Source organism: Eulemur rufifrons, chromosome 7, assembly GCF_041146395.1.
Source record: "Eulemur rufifrons isolate Redbay chromosome 7, OSU_ERuf_1, whole genome shotgun sequence".
NCBI classification, from domain to species: Eukaryota; Metazoa; Chordata; class Mammalia; order Primates; family Lemuridae; genus Eulemur; species Eulemur rufifrons.
Genome location: NC_090989.1, coordinates 123733651 through 123759174, shown reverse-complemented (window position 1 = coordinate 123759174; position 25524 = coordinate 123733651). Strand labels below are relative to the sequence as shown.

The 25524-nt window shown below is 40.6% G+C and overlaps 1 protein-coding gene across 5 annotated transcripts in view; it reads right to left on the bottom strand.

Annotated features, from left to right (window-relative positions):
* CPNE4 (copine 4) overlaps positions 1 to 25524 on the bottom strand; it is a 434637-nt gene that overhangs the window by 15956 nt on the left and 393157 nt on the right. For all 5 annotated transcript variants that reach the window (XM_069473241.1, XM_069473242.1, XM_069473244.1 and 2 more), the window contains 3 exons: positions 15393 to 15526; positions 5130 to 5184; positions 2005 to 2056 (listed from right to left, as the gene is read on the bottom strand). In XM_069473241.1, coding sequence (XP_069329342.1) covers positions 2005 to 2056; positions 5130 to 5184; positions 15393 to 15526 — 241 coding nt within the window. The remainder of the gene's footprint in view (positions 1 to 2004; positions 2057 to 5129; positions 5185 to 15392; positions 15527 to 25524) is intronic.

Genomic DNA, 25524 nt, shown 5'->3' with positions numbered 1-25524 from the left:
GATTTCATTAGATCCTCATAGCATAATGAAATAGGTGAAGAAACAGAGGCATAAGAGTTTAAATGATTGGCCCCAGGTCACACACAAGTGAGTTACAGGCTCAGGATTTCAACCCAGGTCTGTTTGGCTCTGAGAGCTGTGTCCTCAGTCACGAGGCAAGTCAGCTTTAATGCTCCTCTAGTTTCCACACCACCATGTTGACTCTAGTGTCTACCACCGGGGCCATCTATAAGGGTTGTATGTTCTCATCACCATCTCTCCAGATGTTCCACTCCTTGTGGGCAGGAATCATGACTTACTCACTTTTGTATTCCCTCAAAGAGCCTGAGGCAGTGTCAGGTACATGGTAAATGCTCACTGAGTGTGTGATGAATGGGTGAAATGGCTGACAGACTCACCCACTGGCAGTGGTAGTGCAGAGGGGTGACGGTCATCACCATGGTCAACCCCTCATTCAAAAGGGACGTCCATCCCGGAAATATTATAGTAAAGCCTGGGACTCTACTAGGAAAGGCAGCCCTGTCTGTGCAGCTTCTCCTAGCATTTGGAGAGTCTTTACTGCACATTTCATGTTATAATCCTGATCTCAAAATAATAGTAACATTACAAATGGTTTTTATTCAAATGGCTGCTCTTGGTGTCTGTGCCTGTGTTATTTCTTGCCTTCCCTTCTTCCAGCTCATCTTCCTATCCCTTTCTGTCCTAAAATAGGTCCACACAAGCCCCTTCTGAGATTGTTCTCCATAGCCACCATGCACTACAAACCAGCTCTTGGGGATTTTGGATGAGCAAGTTCCATTCTGTCCTGCTTTTATGCATATGCTTCCAACCACAGTGAAAAGGCTTCACCCACCTGGGCCTGCCCCAAAGCCTGACATTCTAAAGACAGACTCAAAATCACATTGTAGTTGGTTCTGAAGTTAAGTGACACTGAATGGAAGTTCTTTAACTCTTTTGGTTCTTGAGTTTTTGTCTAAGATAAGCAAGTTTGATTTCCTTTTCAAAAATATCAGGCAGATGAATTCTAAGACTGTGAAACAGGTGACAACTAGGGTTTATATTTCATTCTGCTTTGGTGGAAAACCACTCTTATCGTTTAAGAATGGGGATGGTTGGGGATGAGGAAAGTCTAAACCATAACAAACCAAGAGATCATGGGAAGGAATAATGGCAGAATGGAGATTGGGTCTTGGAGGTTACTATGTTCAGACCCAATGATATTGATATCACATTCTTGGTCATTAAGTACTAAGTTTGTGAAATAAATTGCTAGATGCTTTACATATCTTACTGGATTTGAATTAACCCTGGTCCATCTCCCCCTCCTCCTTGGCAAGAAGGAGAGAGATATGGACATTTCTACTATAAAAATGTCTTATGATCTTCACAGTAACAAATGTTCTTGGCTCTATCTGTTACTTAGCAAGCAGGAAAAATAATTCTAGAATGAAATTTATCATCATCATTTCAGCATCATTATTTTGTGGAATCTTCCGTCTGGAAATAATGGAACATGGACTTTCAGAAGGTTCTTTATAACACAAAGACATGAACACTTATTCAAAGTCACTGAGGCCACATCCTTTGCTAACATGCTGAAAGTGTCAAATAATTTCCATATTTCCCCTTCTCCTTATACCTGCATATAGAGGAAGTTATAAAAAAATACTTGATGATAATTTGGAAAGCAGAAAGAAGGATATCTCATCACTGCCCATCTGGTGAAACTCCTAATTCCCCTTATCTAGCTAGCCAACTAGCTTTAGTCAGAGGAATTCAGGATTGGTGTCAATATGCTTGCTGTAAGCTCAAGACCTCTTCTGCATTCCATCTTTTACAACTCTTAGTTTTCCTCTGAAGTCATGCAGTTTATTTGGATGCAGAAAGCCTACTTGTCTGCTGTGGACAATCATAACTGATATGCTACATCTCAGTGGAGAGAAACTAATATGGTGCAAAAGGAAGGGCTGTGAGACATTGGCTTTCTTTTATGTTGTGATTTACCTGCACATTCTGGGTTGTCTTCATTAAAGTTGATTGCAAAGTCATGAGAGACCTAGACATCAATTAAAATTTAAAAACAGGAAGAAAGAAGAATTACAACTTTAATCCAGTAAGGAGCCACTGGGGTTTAGAGTTTGCAAACAAATGCCCATTACATTCATTATTGTTAAGCAGCAGGAACCATTTTAAGCCTTTACACAATCAATCTAAGATGGAGGGTGAATTCTAAGCTCCCTGTGGAGTTGAGGAGACAGGAAGATTTTCTAGAATCAGATAAACCCTGGCAAGAGGGGACAATAAGGCATATTTTAAAAATTCAAGATAAGATTTCAGTAAAATGTAACTCCAAATAGCTTCTAGATAGAACTGGCCACAGACTGGAGGCTTAGATTTGGCTGAGCTCTATTTGGACCTAGGGATTAAAAAAAAAAAAAAGATAACTTAATAACTCAAGCTGATGGTTATAAAGGCTCCAGCTAAGCTGTTGACATTTCGGAATCATCCTAACATGATATGCAGAGCTATAGGGCAGGAGAATTTTCACATATATACAGGTAAAATGGACTGTACTCTACTTTTGGAAAAGTAATAAAGTAATATACCTTGTAATCTTCCAACACAAATCCCTCTACTTGGCAGGACCTACCCACAAGGTCAAATAATACATTATTTACTTTTTTCTTTCCAAAAACCTGATAAAATAAGAGGGACATTCTGGCATCTGAACATTTTTGTTGAATCATTTGGAATTTTGTGGAGAATTCTATTTCAAAGGATGTTTCCAAGCTCTGACTCTTTGGGGTGGCTATAAAATAGGTCACTGTGTTAAAAGACATCTCCTTTCTTAGTGGGAGGCCGTAGGTGAGGCTGTGGGTGCCTATCTCATATTCTGTTGCCTTTAGCACTTCCAGGCAAGTCAGCTGACTTCCAGCCATCTTACCTGCTTTATTTAAGTTTTTCTCTGGTCTTCAGAGCCTGCTTTTCTGTCCAAGTGACAGAGTAAAAGTGTTGGGAAAATGTCCCTTGGGAGCAGCCCTTAATCAGTAATTGACAGGAGAAGATGTATAAATACATCAGCTCCTTTATCCCTTGGGGTCTGTGTGTGCTGTACATCATCTCTTAGGGTTCCCCAGCAGGATTAAGCTCCAGCTGCCACAGTGGTGACTGGATTGATGATACACCTGGTGCTGATTTCCTTCCATTTCTCAACCCTCTGTTGAGATTTCCTTCACCTCTTAAATAAACTACTTGCATCTAAATTGTATTCTTAATATCTGTTCCTGGGGAGTGCAAACTAAGACAGAGGTGTTTGAGTTTCAGTGCATACTCTGAGATTTTGTCCCAAAGAAGTAAATTGTGATGACCTTGTAAACTCTCTGGGTGACACCTGAGCTGCTCAGACCATCAGTGTTTATCTAGGGCACAGGAGAAATCAGGCACAGAAAAGGAATATTTGAATGGCTTTTTGGGAACAGAAGTTGGGAAATATGACAGATGCCTACTGGGACAGCAGGAAGAGTAAGTTAGCTGACAGATAGGATGGAGCTAGGGGATCAAAAGAACATGAGGACTTCAGAAAACAGCAAGAAGGATCAGTTACTCCAAAAAGAAAACCAGGAAGATGGCATGAATGAGAGCAGGAAGGCTGGGAACAAGGCCTGGTACCCAGCCCTGTCCTCAGCACTGTTGGGCCAAGCTGAGGCTGGAAGACCACCTGTGGGGACGTGATGGAGAACACTCAAGCACCCCTAGGGAGTTGGGCTGGTGGTGGTGTTCCAGTCTTGAGGCTCGGGAGCTCTAAGAAGAAAGTGGGGATCCACATGCCAGCAAGCTGGAGCTGATACCACATCTGAATGGGACTGTATCTCCTCAGCTCCAGCTGATTCTTGCATAGGTCATATTTAATCTTAGTGTTGCCAGGCTTTCAGTTTTTTAAGAGAAGCCAGAAATCTGATATTTTATATAAAATTGCCTAATTCTTTTAAAAAAAATATGTCAAATATAACACATTTGTGGCCTGAATTAATGTCTACAGGCCACCGGTCAACAAATACTGTCCTATAGTCTTTCTCCCCATATGCTCTATTTCCCACAAATGCTTCTAGAATCCCATAGCCATGCCCAGCAGGAAGGCCAGAGTGGAATATGAGGCACACAATAATGCAAACAGGTCAGGGAGACATGCCATTCCATCCACTGCTCACCCAGTAGTGACAGGTAGATTGATTTCCTTTTTCAAAAAGAACATAGAAGGGGAAGGCCCTTTGGCTGACAACTCTGGTGAGGGAGCAAATGTCAGCATTTTCCTCCTGACCTGCAGCTCAGACATAATCAGTAAAAGAGACATTAATGATTGGGCAAGGTTGCTTGCAATTAGCTCAGGCCTCAGAGGCATCGGGGAGGTGGAAGCTGGGGCAGAGACCTTGCTGCTTCTCCAAGCTCTGCCCACCTGGGAGAGCTGAGTTCTCTGTGGAGGGTGTTCCACAGAAGCATCTGGTATACCACAGTAGAGGGCCTCAGCTCCATTACAGCGCAAATTTCTCTACACATAATCTCTGCCTTCTTTCTGTCATGAGAAATCATTATCAAAAACAAATAGGATCACAACATCTTCATAAGAACCTTTCGGCTTCCCAATCCTCTAAGCCACAATGGTTCTTTCTTCAGGACTTGTCTGTGTTTCCTATGCAAGACTTGGACTCAGGGACTCGAGATAAGGGAGTTTGTAGATGTCATCATCAGGGACTTTCATAGTTGGCATTGTCAATAGGATTTATTTTGATTCTACTTCCTCGGGGAGATATGAATGGATACATTCTGAGCCCTGGGAGATCAATTTCCTGAGCGCTTTCTCAGTCTCTGACCACATCTACAGGAAGCTAAACAATGGAACTCCTTGTCTGGACCTCTGAGAAGACCCACCCAGAATACTGGCAGATCGGGTTTCATCAAGAGACAGGCTCTGAGGAGTTAATCTTGCTGGTTCTGAAGACCACTTCTGACTCTTGGGGCCCTACTCACATAGTTATGCTAAGAGCCAACAGAGGGGAGACTGCTGCGAAGGAAACCCAAGTTATCCCGGGACCGCAGCAAAGTGAAAGAAGGTCCCATCTCCAGTTGCTCACCGTGTACTCTGGGGGTATCCTGGCGCCAAACCCAAAGGCTGGGAACATCTTGTCACTGAAATCAAAATGAAAGAAAGGAAAAAGAAGTTGCTTCATTTGTTTATCTATTAAGAAGTAAAAGGATGAACCTACACTACCTTGCTAGGCTGTGTTGCTATGTCAAATGCTGACTCAGCCTTTTTTTTTTTTTTTTTTTTTTTTTTAATAGAGACAAGGTTGCACTCTTGCTCAGGCTGGTCTCAAACTCCTGAGCTCAAGGGATCCTCCTGCCGCGGCCTCCCAGAGTGCTAGGATTACAGGCTTGAGCCTCCGCACCCAGCCTAATGACTCATGCTTTTTGACTATCTCTGGTAATGGGGTAGCAATCACACAGATGATTAAAATCAAGGAACAATCCCCCCAGCTCATTACAGTAATAAGTCTACAACTTCTCTTCCCTTAACTTTTTGCTAGATTTGATACCAAGAAATAAAATGGCTGCAAAGTTCACCAATCCCCTCCACCAGTCCAATTTTCTGTTTCCTTTGAAAAGTGATCATGAATTATGTAACTCCTATGGTTGACTATGTTAGAATCTTTCATTTATATTATCTTTTAAAATATTTATAGAGAGAGATTACTATTGTCATTTTACAGGTGGGGAGGTTCCTTGAGAGGTAAAGTAACTTGCCCAAGATCATGCTGCTAATTAGAGCCATGGTTAAAAGACAGACAAGTCTGAATTTGAGGGGATATTAAAAAGCGATGGAAAGCTTGTAAGTGTTGCCACAGACAGAGCTTCGTGCCTTCTACACGACTCATTATGTCCACCACCTTATCATATACAAGCAGCAACAAGTTGTTTACACGACTTTTCTTGTTTCCTGAACTCAAAGGTACCCTGTCTTTTGTATCAATATCTTCGTATCTCCACTGCCCCGAACTGCCCTCTGCCCCCACTCTTCACCATAGAACTTGCTGTAGAATGTGTGCTCAGTAACTAGTTAATTAATAGATAATGTGTGAATTTAAATCAGTAAGATGTGGTTACATAAAGTAGGGAGAATTCTTGTGAAAACCCATGAGAGTCACATATACATCCTGTGGCTTGGTTTCTCCTATGCATGTTGGAATTTCTCTCCTAATTTATTCATTCACATGTATTGTATTTTAATTCTAAGTTTATTGTACTATAGGTGAGAGGATGAGGAAGAGAAGAACACATTTATTGACACATACAATGTGCCAGGCACAATGCTAGGTGATGTAATATTTATTAATAATTCTCATACAACCCTGGAATTTCCTCCTACTGATTATTCCCATTTTACAGATAAATAAGCAGAGTCTTAGAAAGGCTAAATAAGCAGGTAAAGGTGATTACCAAGGAGGAATGTGTGATTCCAAAGGCCATCCTGTTTCTGGTATACCTTTATAATTTAATGATTATATGTAGTATTAAACGTGATTTTCTACTGGCTCCTCCAGTAACTGGGCTCCCTGACTAGATAACAAATAAGAGCCTCCTTAATCAAATTTTGTGCTGTCAGGGGTGTGTTGCAATGGGGCTCTAGAATATTGCTCTTGGCAGAGAGCATGTCCCTTTCATGCTATCTACATTTTACTTCCTTTCTCATTAAGAACACATCTGATATTTCTTCTTGTAAAAATTCCCGTAATTCTCAGTTCTTAGTAGAGTCAGTCAAAGGGCGGGGGGTGGGGGGTGGGGGTGGGGGGGGGGAAGGAATTCAGATAGAGCTCACTGTCCTGAACATCTTCTGTGAGCAAAAGGGGATCCTACCACCCCCAGGCTGACTGAGAAGCGAATGTAGCAAAGCCAGATTCTCACCCATCACCACCGAACTGATTTAGAAGTCATTGGTAGCCAATGATGGCTTTGACAAAACTTTGCCAAAACATAGCCAATTTAATTAAATTTGAGGTTAGGGGTTGGGAGATACAAGGAAGACAGAATTATTTGAAATCAAAGTCAAAATTCTCCAGAAAATCACCAGCTCCCCTTTTCTCTCACTGTGGTGCTGCTCCTGGCTTTGTGGTGCGTTGCATCCAGCATGTGTTGGAGAAAGTATTAGTGTGGATAAATACAGACTCACAACAGCTTATCAGGGATTAGCTACAGATATAAGAAAATACGCCTCTAGTCCTTGGAAGTATTGAAATACTTTGCCTCAGGAATTCTCCTTAATCAAGACAAGTGCAAAGGGATGTAAAAAGGAATCTGGGTGGGAGATTTCAGAAGTTCTTTCTAGTTAAGTCTGGAATAAAGCTTTTCAGGGTGGGGGATGGGTCCTAGTTCTCCTAACTCAAAGATGGCTCAAAAGTCAAAAGAGAGAAACCTGGGATGCTCCACACCCTTTATTTTCCTCTTTGATGGGTTTAGGAGGGGTGAAATCTCATATTCCATCCGTTGTTAATCACTAAACCGGTGTTCCAGCCTTAATGATATTTTTTTATTCCTTCTAAGCCGTCTTTGGGGATTTGAAGTTTGTTGAGCATGATGCACTGTTATGTAATTGAATTTCAAGAGTAGAAAGGTAGGGAAAATGCCTCACAAGGGGAATAATTAATGAGCCACGAGGGATAAATTCTCTGAAGTTAGCCACCACAAAGCCCCTAACTAATAAACATACTAAAGAAAAAATTTCAAGCCTAAGCACAATAGATTTAAACATCCATTCTTTCTGTTTAAAAATAAAACTAGGCAGAGAGGAGTCTTATTATGCAAGAAGTGAGAGAGGCATGTTGAACTAAAAAGGAAGCATTGGTGTGTCAACACTTCAAAGAACTCAAGATTGGATCCACTCAGCACCAAGCAAAAGGGCCATTTAGCAGCTATTAGGAAAATAACTGGTGAAGACTGACAATCTGGAAAATTCAGGGATACATTACCACATTGGTAAAAGCAATATTTCTTACTAGTGGAATAAAATAGTATAAAATACAATAACAGAGCCCATGTTCTTTAATGGTTATAAGCAAGCTGTCTTGAACTTAGGGTCAAATGACCATGGTCAAATGACTTCCAGATGGAAGATTTATTTTTAATTACCATCCTTACTTTTCCTGTTAAAGAAAACTTTGAGATAAATCAAGAGGTTAATACAAGTAAAGACAAATTAGTGTATTTATAAGGAAATGGAGACCAATTCAGAGCAATATGGCATTTCAGAGCACCTAGAGACATTTAATAAAGACTGTTTTCTAAAGCAGTGGTCTTCAAACTGGGATACATGGAAATGCAAAGCCCTTCTGGGGATAGGAGAGCATGGCTTTTTTTTTTCTTTAACAAAAAGGGAAATCAGTATTCAGTTGCTCTATATCCATATGTGTTATTTGCTGAAACTGATCTGGGAATTCCTGTGATGGAGAGACCTGTTCTCCATTCACACCATTTCTTTCACTATTACCCTTCTCCTTTACCTATTCTCAATCTTAAGCACCATGGTGCATTGCTCCAGAGGTAAATCTCTATAGTGTCGAATAATGGTACAATTATAAAGGTGAATGATTCACTAGGAAAAAAAATACTTTTGTAAGTCAGGTAGTTGCCAATTTTTGCTTTAAATAAATTTTAGCAAGTGCTGATGTCAGCTGGTAGATCATTAAAAGTTTTGTTTTTTTTTTTTTTGATGATTGACCATTACATGATTTTTTGGTGTCTAACTCACAATTGAAAGAATTGTTATTCAAATTCTCCATTTCCATGTACTTATTTATAAGAACAGGTTTTCTTAGTATTTACATTGATAAAGGAAAAACAATGGGTTAGAATTGATGCTAGACTCTCCTATTATAATAATAGGTAGCACTCATCCACAGATAATGTAAACTAACTGGAAAAAACCCACTATCTGTTTCAATAAGATCTGATTTCCAGTAAGTTTTTACTTCTTATAGGTAATAATTAGGCACTGAAATTTTCAATATCTTTATGTTCTTTTGATCAATGTATTAATAATAATTGTAATAAAATTTCTACCCATGTCTTTTGCTTACATTTTAATGGGGTTGTTTGATTTTTTTCTTGCTGATTTGCTTGAGTTCTTTATAGATTCTAGTTATCAGTCCTTTATTGGATGTATAGCATGCAAATATAATGGCCAACAGACATATGAAAAAATGCTCAACATCTCTAATCATCAACATCTCTAATCATGCAAATCAAAACAAAATGAGACATCATTTAACTCCAGTGAGAATGGCTTTTATCAGAAAGTCCCCAAAACAACAAATGCTGGCATGGATGCAGACAGATAGGAATATTCATACACTGCTGGTGGGACTACAAACTAGTACAATGTCTATGGAAAGTAGTGTGGAGATACCTCAAAGAACTAGAACTTCCATTTGATCCAGCAATCCCACTACTGAGTATTTACCCAAAGGAAAAAAAGACATTCTATAAAAAAAGACACCTGCACTGGAATGTTTATAGCAGCACAATTCACAATTGCAAAGATGTGGAATCAATCCAAGTGCCCATCAATACAAGAGTTGATTAATAAAATGTGGTATATGTATACCATGGAGTACTACTCAGCTATTGAAAAATGGTGAACTAATACCTCTTGTAGTAACCTGGGTGGAACTGGAGACCATTTTTCTAAGTGAAGTATCACAAGAATGGAAAAACAAACACCACATGTACTCACCATTAAATTGGAACTAATTGATCAGCACTTACATGCACATATGGAAATAACATTCATCAGAAATCAAGCCGGTGGAAGGGGGGAGGAGGGGATGGGTAATTTCACACCCAAGGGGTACAATGCACACTATCTGGGGGATGGGCACACTTATAACCTTGACTCAAACTGTACAAAAGCAATTTATGTAACCAAAATGTATCCCTGTAATATCTGAAATGAATAAAATAATAATAAATTCAACCCAGATGATATTTTTAAAATACTTTGGAACTTTTCATCATAGACAATTTTAGAAATTAAAAATATTTAAATTTACATTCATATTTTTATTACTGAAATATACGATATGGTGATCAATAAAAGAATTTCAAATCAAATTTATTAAGATACATTTGGATAAAATTCTGTGGGGAAAGAAAATGGAAATATGAATTGATGAAAAAGAAGAAACAATTAAAATTCTCATCTCAAACTAAAGTGCTTGTTAATTTTTTTTTTAAATGGATGATGGTGGATATCAAATAGTTATGGCATTTGGATGCTACTGGATACAGTCATAGGAGTTATGTAAGAGTTTTATTTAAATGTCTATATTTACAATACACTAGAATTTTCATTCTTTGTCACTATTTAAACTCATGATGAAAAAGTTAGATTTCAATGAAAAAATGTGTGAGGGTTATTCATTTTATACAATCCTTTTTAGGGATATATGAACAAAAAACCTCTTAAAGGCTATTGGCTCTGGCCGGGCGCGGTGGCTCACGCCTGTAATCCTAGCACTCTGGGAGGCCGAGGCGGGTGGATTGCTCAAGGTCAGGAGTTCGAGACCAGCCTGAGCGAGACCCCGTCTCTACTAAAAATAGAAAGACATTATATGGACACCTAAAAATCTATATAGAAAAAAATTAGCCGGGCATAGTGGCACATGCCTGTAGTCCCAGCTACTCGGGAGGCTGAGGCAGTAGGATCGCTTAAGCCCAGGAGTTTGAGGTTGCTGTGAGCTAAGCTGACGCCACGGCACTCACTCTAGCCTGGGCAACAAAGTGAGACTCTGTCTCAACAAAAAAAAAAAAAAAAAAAAAAAAAAGGCTATTGGCTCAAAATGAACTTTAGATCTGACACTACAGTCCTATCTCCTTTTGAATTCAGTTTGCTTTTAAAAAATAAAATTAGAGTATTAAAGATAATAGTGTCCATCATTTATCAAGTATTTACAGCAGGCAGAGCATGTGCTAGCTGGCTACTGTGTATCTAATCCTTAAAACTGCTCTGCAAGGGAAGTTTGATACACCTTCAATTTGCAATCAAGGAAGCCAAGTGGCCCAGAAAATGTGAATCTCATGGGAATAGAGGTAGCAGAGCTGGGGTTTGAACATAGGTCTACCTGTCACCAGGATCCCAGGCACTTTCCATCACCCCTGACTCTGTCCTCCGTAAGAGGCTGGTCTGGTCTAATGAGTCAGAATAATGAGAATAAGTCCATGTACATTCTTTTTTTTTTTTAATTCTTATTTCAGCATATTGTGAGGGTACAAAAGTTTAGGTTATGTATATTGCCCTTGCTCCCCCCGCCCCCGAGTCAGAGCTTCAAACGTGTCCATCCCCTAGACAGTGAGCATCGCACTCATTATGTATGTATACACTCATCCCCTCCCCCACCCACATCTGCCCGACACCCTATCAATGTTATTCCTAAATGTGCTCTTAGGTGATGATCAGTGAAACCAATTTGATGGTGAGTACATGTGGTGCTCCATGTACATTCTAATAGCAATAAAGAACAGAATTAGCATTGGGATCAGCCCAGAAGTCACCGTCCCCAGGACTCCCTCCTCAACCACCCCTCTCCCCACAAAGGACAGAGGTAGCTCTTCCCTCCTGTATGCGGTTCCTATCCTTGCAGAGGGCAAGGCTGCCCTGGCCACCCTGGGCTATAGTTTATTTACATGCTCTTCTCTCTCATGAGGCTGTGAGCCACTTGGGGGAAAATTCTGTTTTTTTCATTTTTCTGTCTTTACAGGTCCACATGAAGTACTTGGCACTGAAGTAGATGCTGCATATGTCCTCAGCCATTCTGTCTGACCCATCTCTCCTGATTTAATTCTGGGTCTCAACTCTGGATACCTATCAGAATAAAAAAAGTCCTGATTCCCAGGATACACACAAGTCAATCAAATCACAGTCTCTGGAGTGGAGCTCAGGAATCAGTACATTTTAAGCCTTTCCAAGTGGTTTCAATGCACAGCCAAGGCTGGGAACTACCAACTGGTATTGGTAGAGTGGAAAAAGTAGCATTGTGATACGAACCTATCTTCTGATTACCAACACAATGCTCTACACTTGAAAATACCTGTCAAATTTGGTTTCAGTTCTAATCTTGTCTCTTCCCACCGTACCTACTGTTCCATGGAGAAAACTTCTGCCTTGGTGTATGATATCTCTGTCTCATTCTGGGGTGGCCACCTTATGTAAAACAGTAGTATGTACTATCCAGAAATGTACATATTCAGTTTCTATCCTATCTTTATAACAGATAGGCCAGACTTTTTATTAGAGGACATTTCTGGTCGTCTGAGACCCACATCCCGGCTGGCACCAAGGAATAGATGTCACCTTGGCTTTGAGCAGTCTAAGGAGGCCAGGATGTTTACAGGAGCTGGGGAAATGCTACAATCAACAGAGAATGTATGAGCTTGTGTGGGCTGTGACTCTGTGTGTGTGTGTGTACATGCATACATGTGTGTGCTCGTGCATGTGTTGTGCTTGGGGAATCAAGTCCCAGAGAAAGGACAGTGTCATTTCTTTCAGAAGCTGAGGGACAGAGCAGGCTGGTAGGATTGCTTTCTGGGCTTGAGGACCAGATATCTGGGGGAAGCTTCCCTTCAACCTTGAAAAGAGCTTTATGCATCTCTCAAGCTGTTCTACTTCATGGATCACCTCGTAATGACCCCGTCGCGATGACTGTACACGGCAGAAAGAAAGCCCTTGGCTGTCAGAGGCTGGGAGGAATTTCTAAGGCTCATGGGGATTAAAAACCTCTGTGTCGCTGCACGAGGGGGAACGATGCCTTCTGTCAGTTTTTATTCAAGTGTTTCTTTTTGAGCACCAACCTCGCTGACTTTGATGTGAGAATAAATTAATTCTGGAGCCCCGACTTGAAATTTCCTGACTCTGCCTGTCTATTGTCTATCCACCCACACAAAGGAGAAACAGTGGAACCTTGTCAGTTTTTTCAATCGAGCAGCTTGCATTACACATTCTTCTAAGCAGTCCTGTAACAGTGCAGAGATATTGTAGTCCTCCTTTTCTTCCTTAGGTATTTGCCCACTTTAATGATAAACTGCTTTCTTTATACATACACAAAAAAATTGCTCCTCTGAGCTACAGAAACTTGATTTTCTTGGCAAGTTGAGGATGATAACTTTGGTCTCACCCTATTAAGATTTTAAAAGGAATCATTTACAATGATTCTTCACGTAATTCCTGAGGTGTCATATCTTATTTTTATATTGAATCTGCATCTTTGAGAGAATATAAAATGCTCCCCAGACTTTGTCTGGTTCACATTCTAAAGGAATGAAAGCTTTAAAAGATGTATATGTCACTCTGACTATAGTATCTGCATTTTGCATGTGAGAAAATCAGGAAATGGAGGCATTCAGTAGCTTTTTCCAGATCATCTAATAAATCTGTGGCAGAATCACGAGGAGGGCTCTGAGCCTTAGCTTCCTAGTTTCTGAACAGCCCACCAGTCTTCTCCTTGGAGATTATTATTGGACTGCCTTCGTCCCTGCAGATTGAGAGTCAACTTTTTAATTAAGCATCTACTACATGATATGTGTTAAGGGCTTTTACCTACTTTATCTTGCTTATAAGCATTTCAAGATTTAAAAGTTAAAAATCTTGAAGATATTTTCTCCTTACTTCTTATCTCCTAGCATATGCATACATTATACTAGATTATTAATGTGCATGTGTGTGTGTGTTTCTGTGTGTCTGTGTATGTGTTATAAAGAAGGAGAGAATTCCTGCTTTTGTGTCTTGGGGAAGTTTAGAGAAGTTTCCAACATAGTGGAGATGCGATTTGTCAGTCTTTTCTTTCCCTAGCAGAAATCTTCATAGGATATAAACCTCTCTAGGAATCCTCCCTATATTTGTCCCTGAAGAAATCAGAGCTGAAACTCAAGTTATCCTCATAGTCAACAACTCAAGGTTAAGTACTAGAAGTGTCACTTCAACAGGGTAATTTAAAATGACTATTGCCTTCTGCCCTAGATGTATGGGAGAGGAAGTATTGGTAAGGGCCTGAGTGTTTAAAGCTCTTTGATTTTACTGGACCTGTTCATTCATTCCCCAACTGCTGTCATGCCCCATTGGAGTTACTGGTGATGACCACACTGAATCCAGAGACACCAGCAGGCAGGAGACTGATTGGACCTTCCCCATTACCTGTTCTATTAGATTCTCTGTGCACTCTGGTCACTAGGATGTGTCATTTCCTATGGGGTGTGAGGCAAAAGGTTTTGAATATGGTGATCACCAATTATGAGACTAGAAAGAACAGAAATTATACTATCCCATAAAATTTCTCAGAAAACTGGAAGATAGAGTTGCTTTCTTAATTTTCCTGATTTAAAAGGTCAATTAGTTGTTGCTCATTACTAACTAACTAGTCTTGTTTTAAAATCACACCAGGGAGTCAACTGAGATTTATACATATTTATATTTACATTGGTTTCACTTCAAAAAGGCTTCTTAAACTAACACCTGAACTCCTTCACCTCAGTCTAGAAATACTGGAAAGGAAGAATAAATACAATTGAATGTAATTTATGTAAGATATTTCCTACAGGGGATTCTCTTAGTGGGAAAGGTCAATATTTACCATTAAGGAAAAATAAATAGAATACTAATCTGGTCTCAGAATCATTTTTCTATGCACACACAGGCAAACACACTCACACTTGCATGGCCACACGATGTGCACATGGGTAGACTTGCAGCCTCTGCTAAAGTTACCAAAAACTTTTGAGATCAGTGAAGTGTAGCGATTATAAACTTAATCTGTGGAGTGAGACAGAGCCGACTTCAAGTCTGGCCTCTGGCTGTGTGATAGTGTGTAAATAACTTAACCTCCTGTACAGTATTCCTCTTATTTAAAGCAATACCTACTATATAAGTGATTAGATGCAATAATGTCTAATACACCTGTGCTTCCAAAGCTAATATACCTGTGTTTCCAAAACACAAATCATCTGGGAATCTTATTAAAAATTGCAGAGTCAAATTCTGTAGGTCTGGAAAGCTGTTAGTCCCTGAACAAACTTTGAGTAGCAAAGCACATGCTAAGATTTCACAAGATGGAAACCAAAATTGCTATCCACTGGTCCTGCAAGCCAGTTAAGAGAAGAAAGTTGAGAAAGGATTTTGTTTGGTGACTAAAGTGAACATGGGACAAACTCAGTTTCTTTTGATGTGGAGAGGATGAAATATTGGAACAAGGTTTTAGTCTGCTCTTTCATTTTGCATGAGGAGTTGCTTGACTTAATTCCCGTTCTTCCTCCAAGGATCAGCCAAGAACCATCTGAATTCACATTCTCTTTCTTACCTGTCATAGTCTTGGCAAATCTCCCCAACAGCTACCAAGGCCTTCAGGTACTCATTGGGTTGGTAAGGGTGGATGTAGTGCAGGGAACAGCTGTTCCTGGGGTCTCCATTTGAGGCAGTGAAATCTATAGCTACCTGGAAGAAAACAATAGAACAGGTGGATTTAAAGTAAATGCATCTTCTAAGAATTATGATCAGCCATGACAGAGACATGGCATCGGATGAAAAACAACACATTACATACCCCACCAATAAGAAAACAAGAGAAGAAGTTATTTAGCATGAAAACTAATTATTAATTTGGTTTGAGGCCATTTCTGCAGTCCTCAACTGCCCCCCCACCCAATGCCCTTTCTTCTATCTGTCCAAACCAGAACTAGGGGTTGACATACAGGTCGGAAAGTCTAGCTGCTGTTGATCCACCTCACCAGGCAGCAAGAGGAAGGATAGAATATCTGCCTTCCAATTTCACAATTCACTAAGAAAAGAGTTCTGTGCTCCCTGGGCAGAACAACTCCATCTCTGAGGCATAGGTAAAAATCCCTTAAAACCAAATTCTGTCTTCATAACAAAGTCATTGTCATATTTTTGTGAGTGGCCAGATGCAGAGAGATATGTTGAAGTGCTGAAAACAAATTTTCCGCAAGAAGCTGCTCTGTATAAGGCATTCAAATTTTTGGTTCCCATTTGTGTAAGAACTCCTGCCATAAAAAAGAAGATGCCCGAATGTCATGGCACTGTGAGTGGGAAGTGGAGAAGAGACACTTCTGTCCACCACACAGTCATTATCCTTCAACTTCCTAAATTTTTTCTAACCCCCAACATCATCATCATCTAAGTAAAAGTTGACTCACTGAATACTTCTTAACAACAAACAGCAGCAACAACAACAAATGCTTAAGTCTGAGAGTGTTAAAATGAGAAGGAACATTTCTTCTGAGTTTTAACATCATCACCATCCAAATGAAGGTTAAGCCAGAAAAAAAAACTCTTACAAATGCTTAAGCTTAGGGTGAAGAAGGTTAAAATGAGGAGCCATAGGGGAAGAAAGAAATGTTCATGTCGCATCTTTCCTCGCCTTCTGGGGAACAGAAAAATGCATTCATTGGCTTACTATGACAGAAAGACTCTATTTTCTCATATGATCTTAGAGATTGTAAGATGGAAAATGTTACTTGTGTTATATTTGGCAAATTCTATTGTAACAAATAACTGGAATGCTCCATCGGATTTATTAAGGTGGGACCTTACTTCTGGTAGGACAGAGAAAAGATGCTATGTGCTTTGTTTGAGCTTCTTAAAGAGTAAAGTTGATAGAAAAAAATGTTAACCATCTCTATTATTGTAACTCTGCAATCAAATCAAAGTGATTAGAAAAGAAAAGTAACAGGCTAACAGTAATTCACTTGGAACTTTTTCTTACTTTCATGACATATTTTTCATCATTGATTTTTTTTTCTTTTTTTTTCCTCACCCTTCCACAGAACTGTATTGAAAATAAATTTAGGCAGGATTCAAACACTGTTTTCAGAATACCCAGAGGTTTTCATCAAGGGGTACCTACAGATATAATGCTAGTATTAACAGAGGGTGAAAAGAAAAGATCATATGAAGAAAAACCATAGTACCTCTCTGACCCTTAGATAACACAGGGAAGAAGAGGAGAGTAATCTTTGTTAAAACCCTTCTCTGTGTCAGGCACTGTGCTAACTGCCTTATAGGTATTATGTTACTTCATTTTCATAAACAATTCTGTGAGGCAGAGATAATTATTCCTTTGTATTGATGCCAGCATGGATGCCCAAAGGTGATGAAGGTCACACAGGAAATAGGGGGTGGAGCTGGGTTTAAATACAAGTCTATATGGCTCCAAAGACTATGCTTCTTCACTATGCCATTATACACTCAGGGGAACATGTAAGTCTGTGACCAACCTACCAAGATTTCCCATGGGGGTAACATTCCCATAAAAAATGGAGGGAATTTGGCCTGAAGGTAGGGAGGCTAGCTAGGAAGCAACTATAGTAATTTAAGGAAGAATGGGCTGGAATGAACAGTTTTTAGTGACCAAAACAGTTGTAAAAAGTAAAGAAAGGGCAATGGAAATGTGTGTGTGTGTTCATATGCGCAAGAGTGGGAGATTGTGTTACTGAAGATGACGGGGGTAACCAAAGGAACCAATAAAATCCAATGTGTTCTAAGCTGGGTTTCATCCTGAAGGTGAGAGCTAATCCACTGGGAAAAGGAAAGGAACACGATAGGTGAAGGTCCCTTTAATCAAGGACTGTGATGAAAAGCTGGTGGTGGGGAGGAAACTATATGCATTTTGTGAACAGGAAGGAGATGAAAAAGTACCCCAGGATCCACTTACGAAGCCCCAACCAGACAGAGGTGCAAACATATGAGATAATTCCAGGAAAACGTCTAAGAGGAACACTCCAGTGGTGTCGCAATCATACCTCTGAGGTCCTCCTGAGTCTACTAAGCTCAATTCCCAGAGCCACCATTCTCAGCATTTTTCTCCCTAATGAGACACATTTAAGAGAGAATGGCCCTTGCACAGGTGTGCATAGGTTGAAGTGTACTTAGGTGTACATAGTGTTTAAAAGGTAAAAGCAGTATTGAGAAGGCCAGGTGTAAAGACACCCCTTTCTCTTCTACTGAGGAAAATATTTTAGAACTCCAGGGAATTCTAGAGAGTGTGAAGATGTTGTTATGGAGAGTACCTTGATTCTGCTTTAATTTATCTAAAAAGTAAATCATTAGCAAGTGTTGGTACTTTATTATTAATAACAAGTACCTTGTGGCCCACCTCACTTCTGATTACGATGCCCCTCGTCACGGCTCACCACACTGCTCAGCACTGAGGGCTTCCTACCTGTGCTTCCTGATACTGTGGGTGCCAACCTATCCCACATGCTGATTACCTGACTGAGACTCGAAGTGTCAAGGGTATTCTGTGCTGGCAAAAACATGCTGGTGCCTTGATATAAAAACAAGAGAGTGAAGTCAGGTAATATAGACCAGAGAAAAAATATCCATAAAGAAAAATGGCAACTCAAGAAACAAAATTGTCTCTCCTAGGTATGGGCAAAATCCTCCAAACACGCAGGCATCAAGTGGCAGTGTCTGGGCTCAGTTATGTCACCTGGATGACTATGTTGCGATATCTAGAAAAGTGTGTGTAATGTCAGGATGAGCATACGTAGATGTTTGCAACAATATATTTTTGTTATATTTTATTTATTTTTTATTTCAAAATGTTAAGGGGGTGCAAATGTTTTTGGTTACATGGATCTCTTTTGTAATGCTTGAGTCATGGCTATAAGTGTGCCCATCACCCAAGTAATGTTCATTGTACCCATTGGGTAGGTTTTTGCCCCTCAGGGAAACAAACAAACAAACACAGGGCTGGGACTAGGTTGAGGCAAACAAGGAGCCTAGTATGTAGAACCCACGGAGGCACTCACTCTCACCCGACCCTACACTCGCACGATCCTCAGAGTGAGTGCTTTTTAAAATTTTGTGCCCCGGGTGCCTCTTGCCTCACTTTGGTCCTGGCGCTGCTAGGTCATTTCATTTCTATCAACTCTTCATCCTCAGGCTTGGAATAATTTCCTTAATGCTTAACAAACTAGGGTGGGGCAGAGATGATGGTGAGAAGGGGGTTGTGATTGAAGACATTAAGGGTAGGAAAAGAATAGGATCTGGTGACCCATCGGATGTGAAGTTGGATGTCAGGGAATGGGAGTAGCCGGATTTCTATGGGGGTAGAGGTAGATAACACAACTTGAGGATAACGAAACAATGTGAAGGCCAATCTTAGCAGATTAGCATTGGGCTGCCTGTTCTTGGTGGTCTAAATAGACACACAAACATGCCTGGTAGAAATTTTACTATCTTTCTACAGGCAGACCTTTGGGGTTTCCATCTTTCCCATGGCAATGGCTACTACGTATGTGAGAATGAGAGAGGATATTCCAGCTCAGGAGATTCTGATATAGACCTAGGGGAGGTTATGAACTTAAAAATTAGCTGACGAAAAAGGAAATAAATTAATGATTCTTACCATATAGCCCTTTCTGTACTTCTCATGGGTCATAACAAAAATATTTTATCATATGATTAGATAGCAGTGTGACAGTCTTAAGTACGTGGCAGCTACAAGATTCTTCCCCCCTCACCCCCTGCCGGCACGTGATGGTTTCTAAAGTTTCCCTCGTGAAGCTGGACGTAAAATATCTTCAGGAAGTGGCCTTCTACCAAGAATTCTCAGTGCTCTTTAAAGTTAGCATTAGTGGAAAGAGAACAGAGTGAAAGGTTAGGTTTATTTTAGAAAGCAACAGGGAAGCAGCAAAAGATGGGATTAAGTTGAAAAATAAAAGCAAAAAAATGACTGAAAAATGCCAGTTTGTGGAGGTGGCTACCGATGCCTGGTTTTCTGAATGCCGGTGAGCTTGCAGAACCACCACGCTTTCATTTTCTGACATGAAGCATTTATTAAAACCTGTGGTTCTACTATGTGCTCCAATCTTCTCAGCGGGCAGCACAAGAACAGGCACCCGTTGCTTTTTCCTTCTGCCCAGGAGGCTGCTTTCATTATTTAGCAGAGCTGTGGAGCAGCTTTCCAAAACCTTGTAAGGTAAGAATGCAAATGCTCCCTCCAGGCCACCAAGTCCCCACTGCATGGAGCTGCTTCTGGGAAAAGGCTGGAAGTGAATAATGAGCATCTTTCTTCGGGCAGTTTTAGCTTCTTTCATGAAACAACCCCTCTACTCAGACCCCCTTCCCTTCATCTGACAAACAGGCCATTTGCAAACCTCCTCGATGTTTTCTAAGGGAAGTGGCTGTGAAGCAACCTCTGGTTAGTTGCTGAATCTCCTGTATCATCTGCAGTCTACCTTTGTGATCACGTCCTTGGGCAGCTTTTTTTCTTTTTTTTAATATCTGTATACAATGGGCCCTCTTAGGTGGAGATACTGTTTAGTATGGGCCATTACTGAAGTAGTAAGTTAAATTTTTATTCTTTTCTATTTCCACAAAACTCCATAAGGGGGCAGTGAAACAGGAAAATAGGGAAAGACCCCTGAGCCCACTTCGTTCATTTTTTGGAAATGGCAAAGCATCTGCCTCTTTATCCCTTTGTATCCTGTCCTGGTTTGCCCAGAGGTTCAGAGGGCAGGGCTCACTCTATTTTTCAGCGGTCTATCCCACAGTCCATCACGGTTTAATCTGGGATATGAAATAAAGATTCAAAAACTTACACTGGTCCACAGTGTGGACATAGGACATCCTAAATGTGTTAGGTTAGAAAAGATTTCCTGACAGAATCTTTAATAGGTAATCTACATTTTTAGGCTTAACAGTCAGTCTGGGAGAAGTAACATTCAGCTTATTATATTATATCATATTATTAAAATGCAAACAATAAAATCAGAGATAAGGGAAAACAACATTATCTTTAATTTTTAAAAATCACAAATAAGACAAATTACTATTTGACAATAATAAGAAAAAATGCCATTTAGGATTCCACTAGCCTGGTAAGTCATATTTTATTTTTCTTTTCCTTTCTTGTTATTATGTGTATATGTATATATATACAAAACTGTTTTACATAGTTATAATCATAGAATAATTCTGCCTTACATTCTTTTTTTAAATTTAACACTATGTTATAAACATGGCCTCATGTTATTATCTAATTCTTATAACTTAAAATGGCTTTATCATGGTCCATTTAAAGGAAATACTATAATTTACGTAGCCATTACCTTATTGTTGGAGATTTAGCTTGCTTACAGCTTGTCTCTGTAGAAATCCATTTTATAATGAATATTTTTGTGCATATGAAAAAGTAATAACTTTCAAAGGAAATCTTTAATTCTTCTACCATTTTTTTCTTTCCAAATACCTTATGGCATCTGTCTCTTCTATGCTGTCTATAACTTTGCATTTTGTGTGTCTTATTTTTAGCCACTGTAACATGTGCCAAACACAGTCTCTCTCCCTGTGGTCTCTGTGTCACCTCCACCCACTTCGCCAAGACTGCAAGACAGTTGCTCTAGAGTTCTTATGACTCAAGGGCTCCCCTGAGGCTGCCCTTGACCTCCCAAAATTGTATGCAAAATGCGGTTTGTGCATTTTCTAGCATGAGGATATAGATCACATATCAGATTCTCCAGTGGTCCAAGTGACAAAAAAAGAATAAGAATCATTAACTAGGACTCTCTTTAGCATCATTTACCTCTTTCCCCCCACTGGGCCTTTGTCTCTGCTTTTGGTAAGATTCTAGCCTAAAACCTCTCCTATTCTAACCTTCAAATTGCCATCCTCCATTTTCCTCTGGCCTTCCCTTTGCTATCAACCTTTTTGAATGAATAGTTATACCTGCTGTGTTCACTATGTACCTTCTGTTTACATTCTAACTCCTGGGTTTCCCTAATGTCATTCTGCTGAAATTGTTCTTTCAAAGATGGCATATGCCTACTCGTTACATACCCTAGTCATTGTTTGTTATTCTTCACTCTCTGACTTCTCTTTAGCATTTGGGATTGTTGCCTTTGATCTTAACCTTAACCTTATCCTCCTGGGTGTCTGAGTTACTGCCTCCTCCTGGACCTTCTTCTCCTGGGGCACCTCTTGTCTTACCGCTTGTCCCTCTTTCCCCTGCTGCCAGATGGAAGTCTCATATGATTTCCCATTATCACGTCCCTTTTCTTTCTGTATTCTTCTCTTGGGCCATCTCATCCAGACCCTGTTCGTGCAGCTCCTGCCTCTCTCCTGAAACCTAGGTCCATATATATAAGTATCATCTCCACTGGGATACTGAAAGTACTTCCAACATGTCCCAAAACAAGTTCATCATCTTGCCTGCAGCTCCTATGGACTTGCATATTTCCATGAACAGGACTACTGTGCTCTGTCAGTCAGGCACAAAAGCTTGGATCATCCTGGACTCAACACTCTCCTTTGCTTTCAGTCTTCTCATTGTGTCCTAGGCAGAGGCTTATTGCCACTCTCCCCACAGTGCCTCTTCCTGCTGCTGCCACTCTCATTTAGCCTCGCTTTTACCTGTCACCAGGACTGTTGCAGTGGGCTTTCATCTCTTCTTGCATCATCTTTCATTCTCCCTTCACCATGATCAATGCATTTTACCAAACACTCTCAGATTTACTTTTCTAAGATATGTGCCTGTTTCTTCAATGCTCTGTTCATTCTACTTTTGAACATTGTACTATCTACCCAGTTACCTCAACGTTAAAAGCCCTCCAAGTTCTGACCCCAAACTGCTTCCCCAACACTCTCCTAAATACATCCTGTTTCTCCATATTGACTCAGCTCAGGTTTTGGTATTTATCATTAGAATATATTGGTTCATAAATACTTAAATTCATGGGGGGAGGGTTGCTTTTTAAAGCAAAAACCCAGTATCATATTTATTCATCCAATTTGTTCTTTTTCCCTAAAACTTACCTCCCTTTGAGGGTCTAGGATTCAATTTATTACAATTCAACAAAAGTATTTTGAGCAGCCTGGCATCTGAAAGGAAAGATGCCCCATCTTTAACACTCTTAAGATTGAACCAGAAGCACCCACATCCACGGAAGATGCGGAGGCTTTCTCCTTGTCCTGCTTATGTATGTACTGGTAGAGTCTCTACGGGAAACAAAAGGTCCACTCAAAAGAGGTGATTGAGGAGGGTTTAATAAAGAAACAATTCACAAACATATGGAAAAGGTTAAGGGAAACTGACCAGAAAGGGTGGCAAGGACCAGGTTACTAGAACTCAATAAGAGGAACACCTGCAGGATAGGGTACCAGACGGGAGCTGTGACCTTCTGTCGAGGAACAAGTTCTCTGCTAAACCTCAGCCTGGCAGGCCAAAAGCTGAGGGAATAAGTACTCCAAGTTCTCTCTCCTCCTACTCTTTGATCTCTGACTGGTACCTCCCAGTGGGCAAACTCAACCAAAAGCCAAGAGCGGGAGACCCTGGAGAGTACATTTAAGGAGGTTGGCTTCCTGAGGCACAGAGGGGAGAGCTAGAGAAGGAGGAAAAGTGGATCTGGAGGAGGAAATGGAGAGCATCCAGAACTTTATGTCACCTCTGGAACCTGAAGGTCTTTCTCCAGAAAGAGAGAAAGTTTGTCTTGGCTAAAGCTTCTGGGCTGGCTCAGTAGCCACGGGTCACATTATGTACCAATGGGGGTTTTTGCCTCTGGAAGGCTCAGAGGTGTAATTATTGCAATAAAACACCCCTTTTTCCCTCTGTCCTCTGCCCATCTCCAAGCCAGGAAGCCCTTGTCTCCTCACTTCTCTTCTCTTTGCTATTTCCTTCTCATGTTGCCAGATGGTTTCAATAAAATTACTGGGCAGATAGTAAATACTTATAGACCAAATTAAATAAGACATGTTAAATTTTATTAACAATTTGCATTACAGCTCATAATTTACATTAGATTGCACTGCTTGAGTAATAAAAAATGTATAATGAGAAAGCTGACTTAATTTCAGAGGAAAATTACATTGAAGTGACTGGTATGTTTCCTTTAATGGAATGCTCAGAGTAGAGCACCTAGCAATTCTCTTCTGAGTCCCCAAACTGAAACCCTGCAGGAGGACAGGCTTTGTGACAGGAACTGTTGACCACCTGTTCCCTTCTCAGCGTTCTCTGTGCATTCTTCTCCTCTTACTATTCCTTGCTCCAGACTGCCCTCTTCACTCAGGCCCCCACAGGTCTATCACCTGACACTGAAGGGGACGAGAAGCTGGGACTGGGGTGTTGCTGGTGGCCAAGACCGAGGTGGTACCTCCCAGCTGGGGAAGGTCAGCAAAGTGAGAAAGAAGGGGAGAACAAAGCGGAGACAGCAATCTTCCTGTGTCAGGCAGGTCACAGGGACATTCGAGAGTCAGGATGTGGCACTGGGAAGCCTGGGGGGTGGTTAAACTCTGTCATTGGGGCTGATTCTTTGCAGCGTAACTCCAAGGGCAAAGCAGCCCCTGAAGGTTGAATAAACGTTATTCAAGAGCACAGGATCTACAAAATCTAAAACAGACTGAAATCAATAGGGCTTTTCCTTGAAAACCTATAAATAGTTTTCTGAACTAACTTTTTTTTTTTGCCTAAGATCTTGGGAAACTATTTCCAGTAGCTCTCCCTTATGACATTGCTTGCCTGCTGCCATTCATGCACACCCAGGGCAGCAGTGAGTTAGGGGTGTGCACCCACAATCAGTATGCTTGCTGCCTTCTGTATGTGACAGTGTGCATGTAAGAGGGCTGGGTGGCAGTGTCATTAGAGAATCTTAGGCTTTAAAGAAGTGGCCAAACTCTATAATTAGCTCCTGTATGTGTTCAGGTTAGGCAGGGCATAGGTAGGTCTCTCTGAGATTAGAGCAGAGGACAAGTCCCTAACTAGGGAGAAGCTGGTCTATCAAATCACCTCTTGTCTCACTCCCTTGGGACTCCCCATTTGAGTCCTTTCAGCACCACTATCCCTGGTCCCAGGAACACATGGTCCAATCTACTCTCTCAGGCCCACAGCAGGACTAAAAAGTTAAGCCCATTTTTTCTGCCTTTCCTCACATGGCTGAGCCAGTCTAGGGAGCTACACAGAGATGAGCTTCATGATCACATGTCTGTAAGATGAGAAACAAATGCTATACAAATTGCATCTCTCTTATTTACATCTATGTTGTTTTCCCATGTATTTTAGTATATCTATCTTTTGCTATCTGGGGATTCTCTTTCTGTAGGTAACGTCTGCCCTAACCCGGGAGGATTCTGAATATTAAGTCAGTGAAAGCAAGTTGTTCCAGAGTAGGTGGACTCACAATGTTGACCTTCCTGGGCACTTTCAAAAGACCCAGGCTACCCACTCAAATACACAACAGGAGCAACAGGAGTGTGTAAATCCCATGGGAATACAGATTACATATAGAAGATGATCCTTGATCCACAACTGACTCTAGATACTTACTCTACTTCTCAACCTTGATTTCAACCTGGTTCTTCAATCTTTGGAATTTGCCTTTTCATTGCCTGATGAACTGGGTGGCTTACTCTTGGTGATGACATTTGGGTGTGACTGTCACATGAACACAACCAAGGGATCTGCCTTGGCTCAGTGGAAC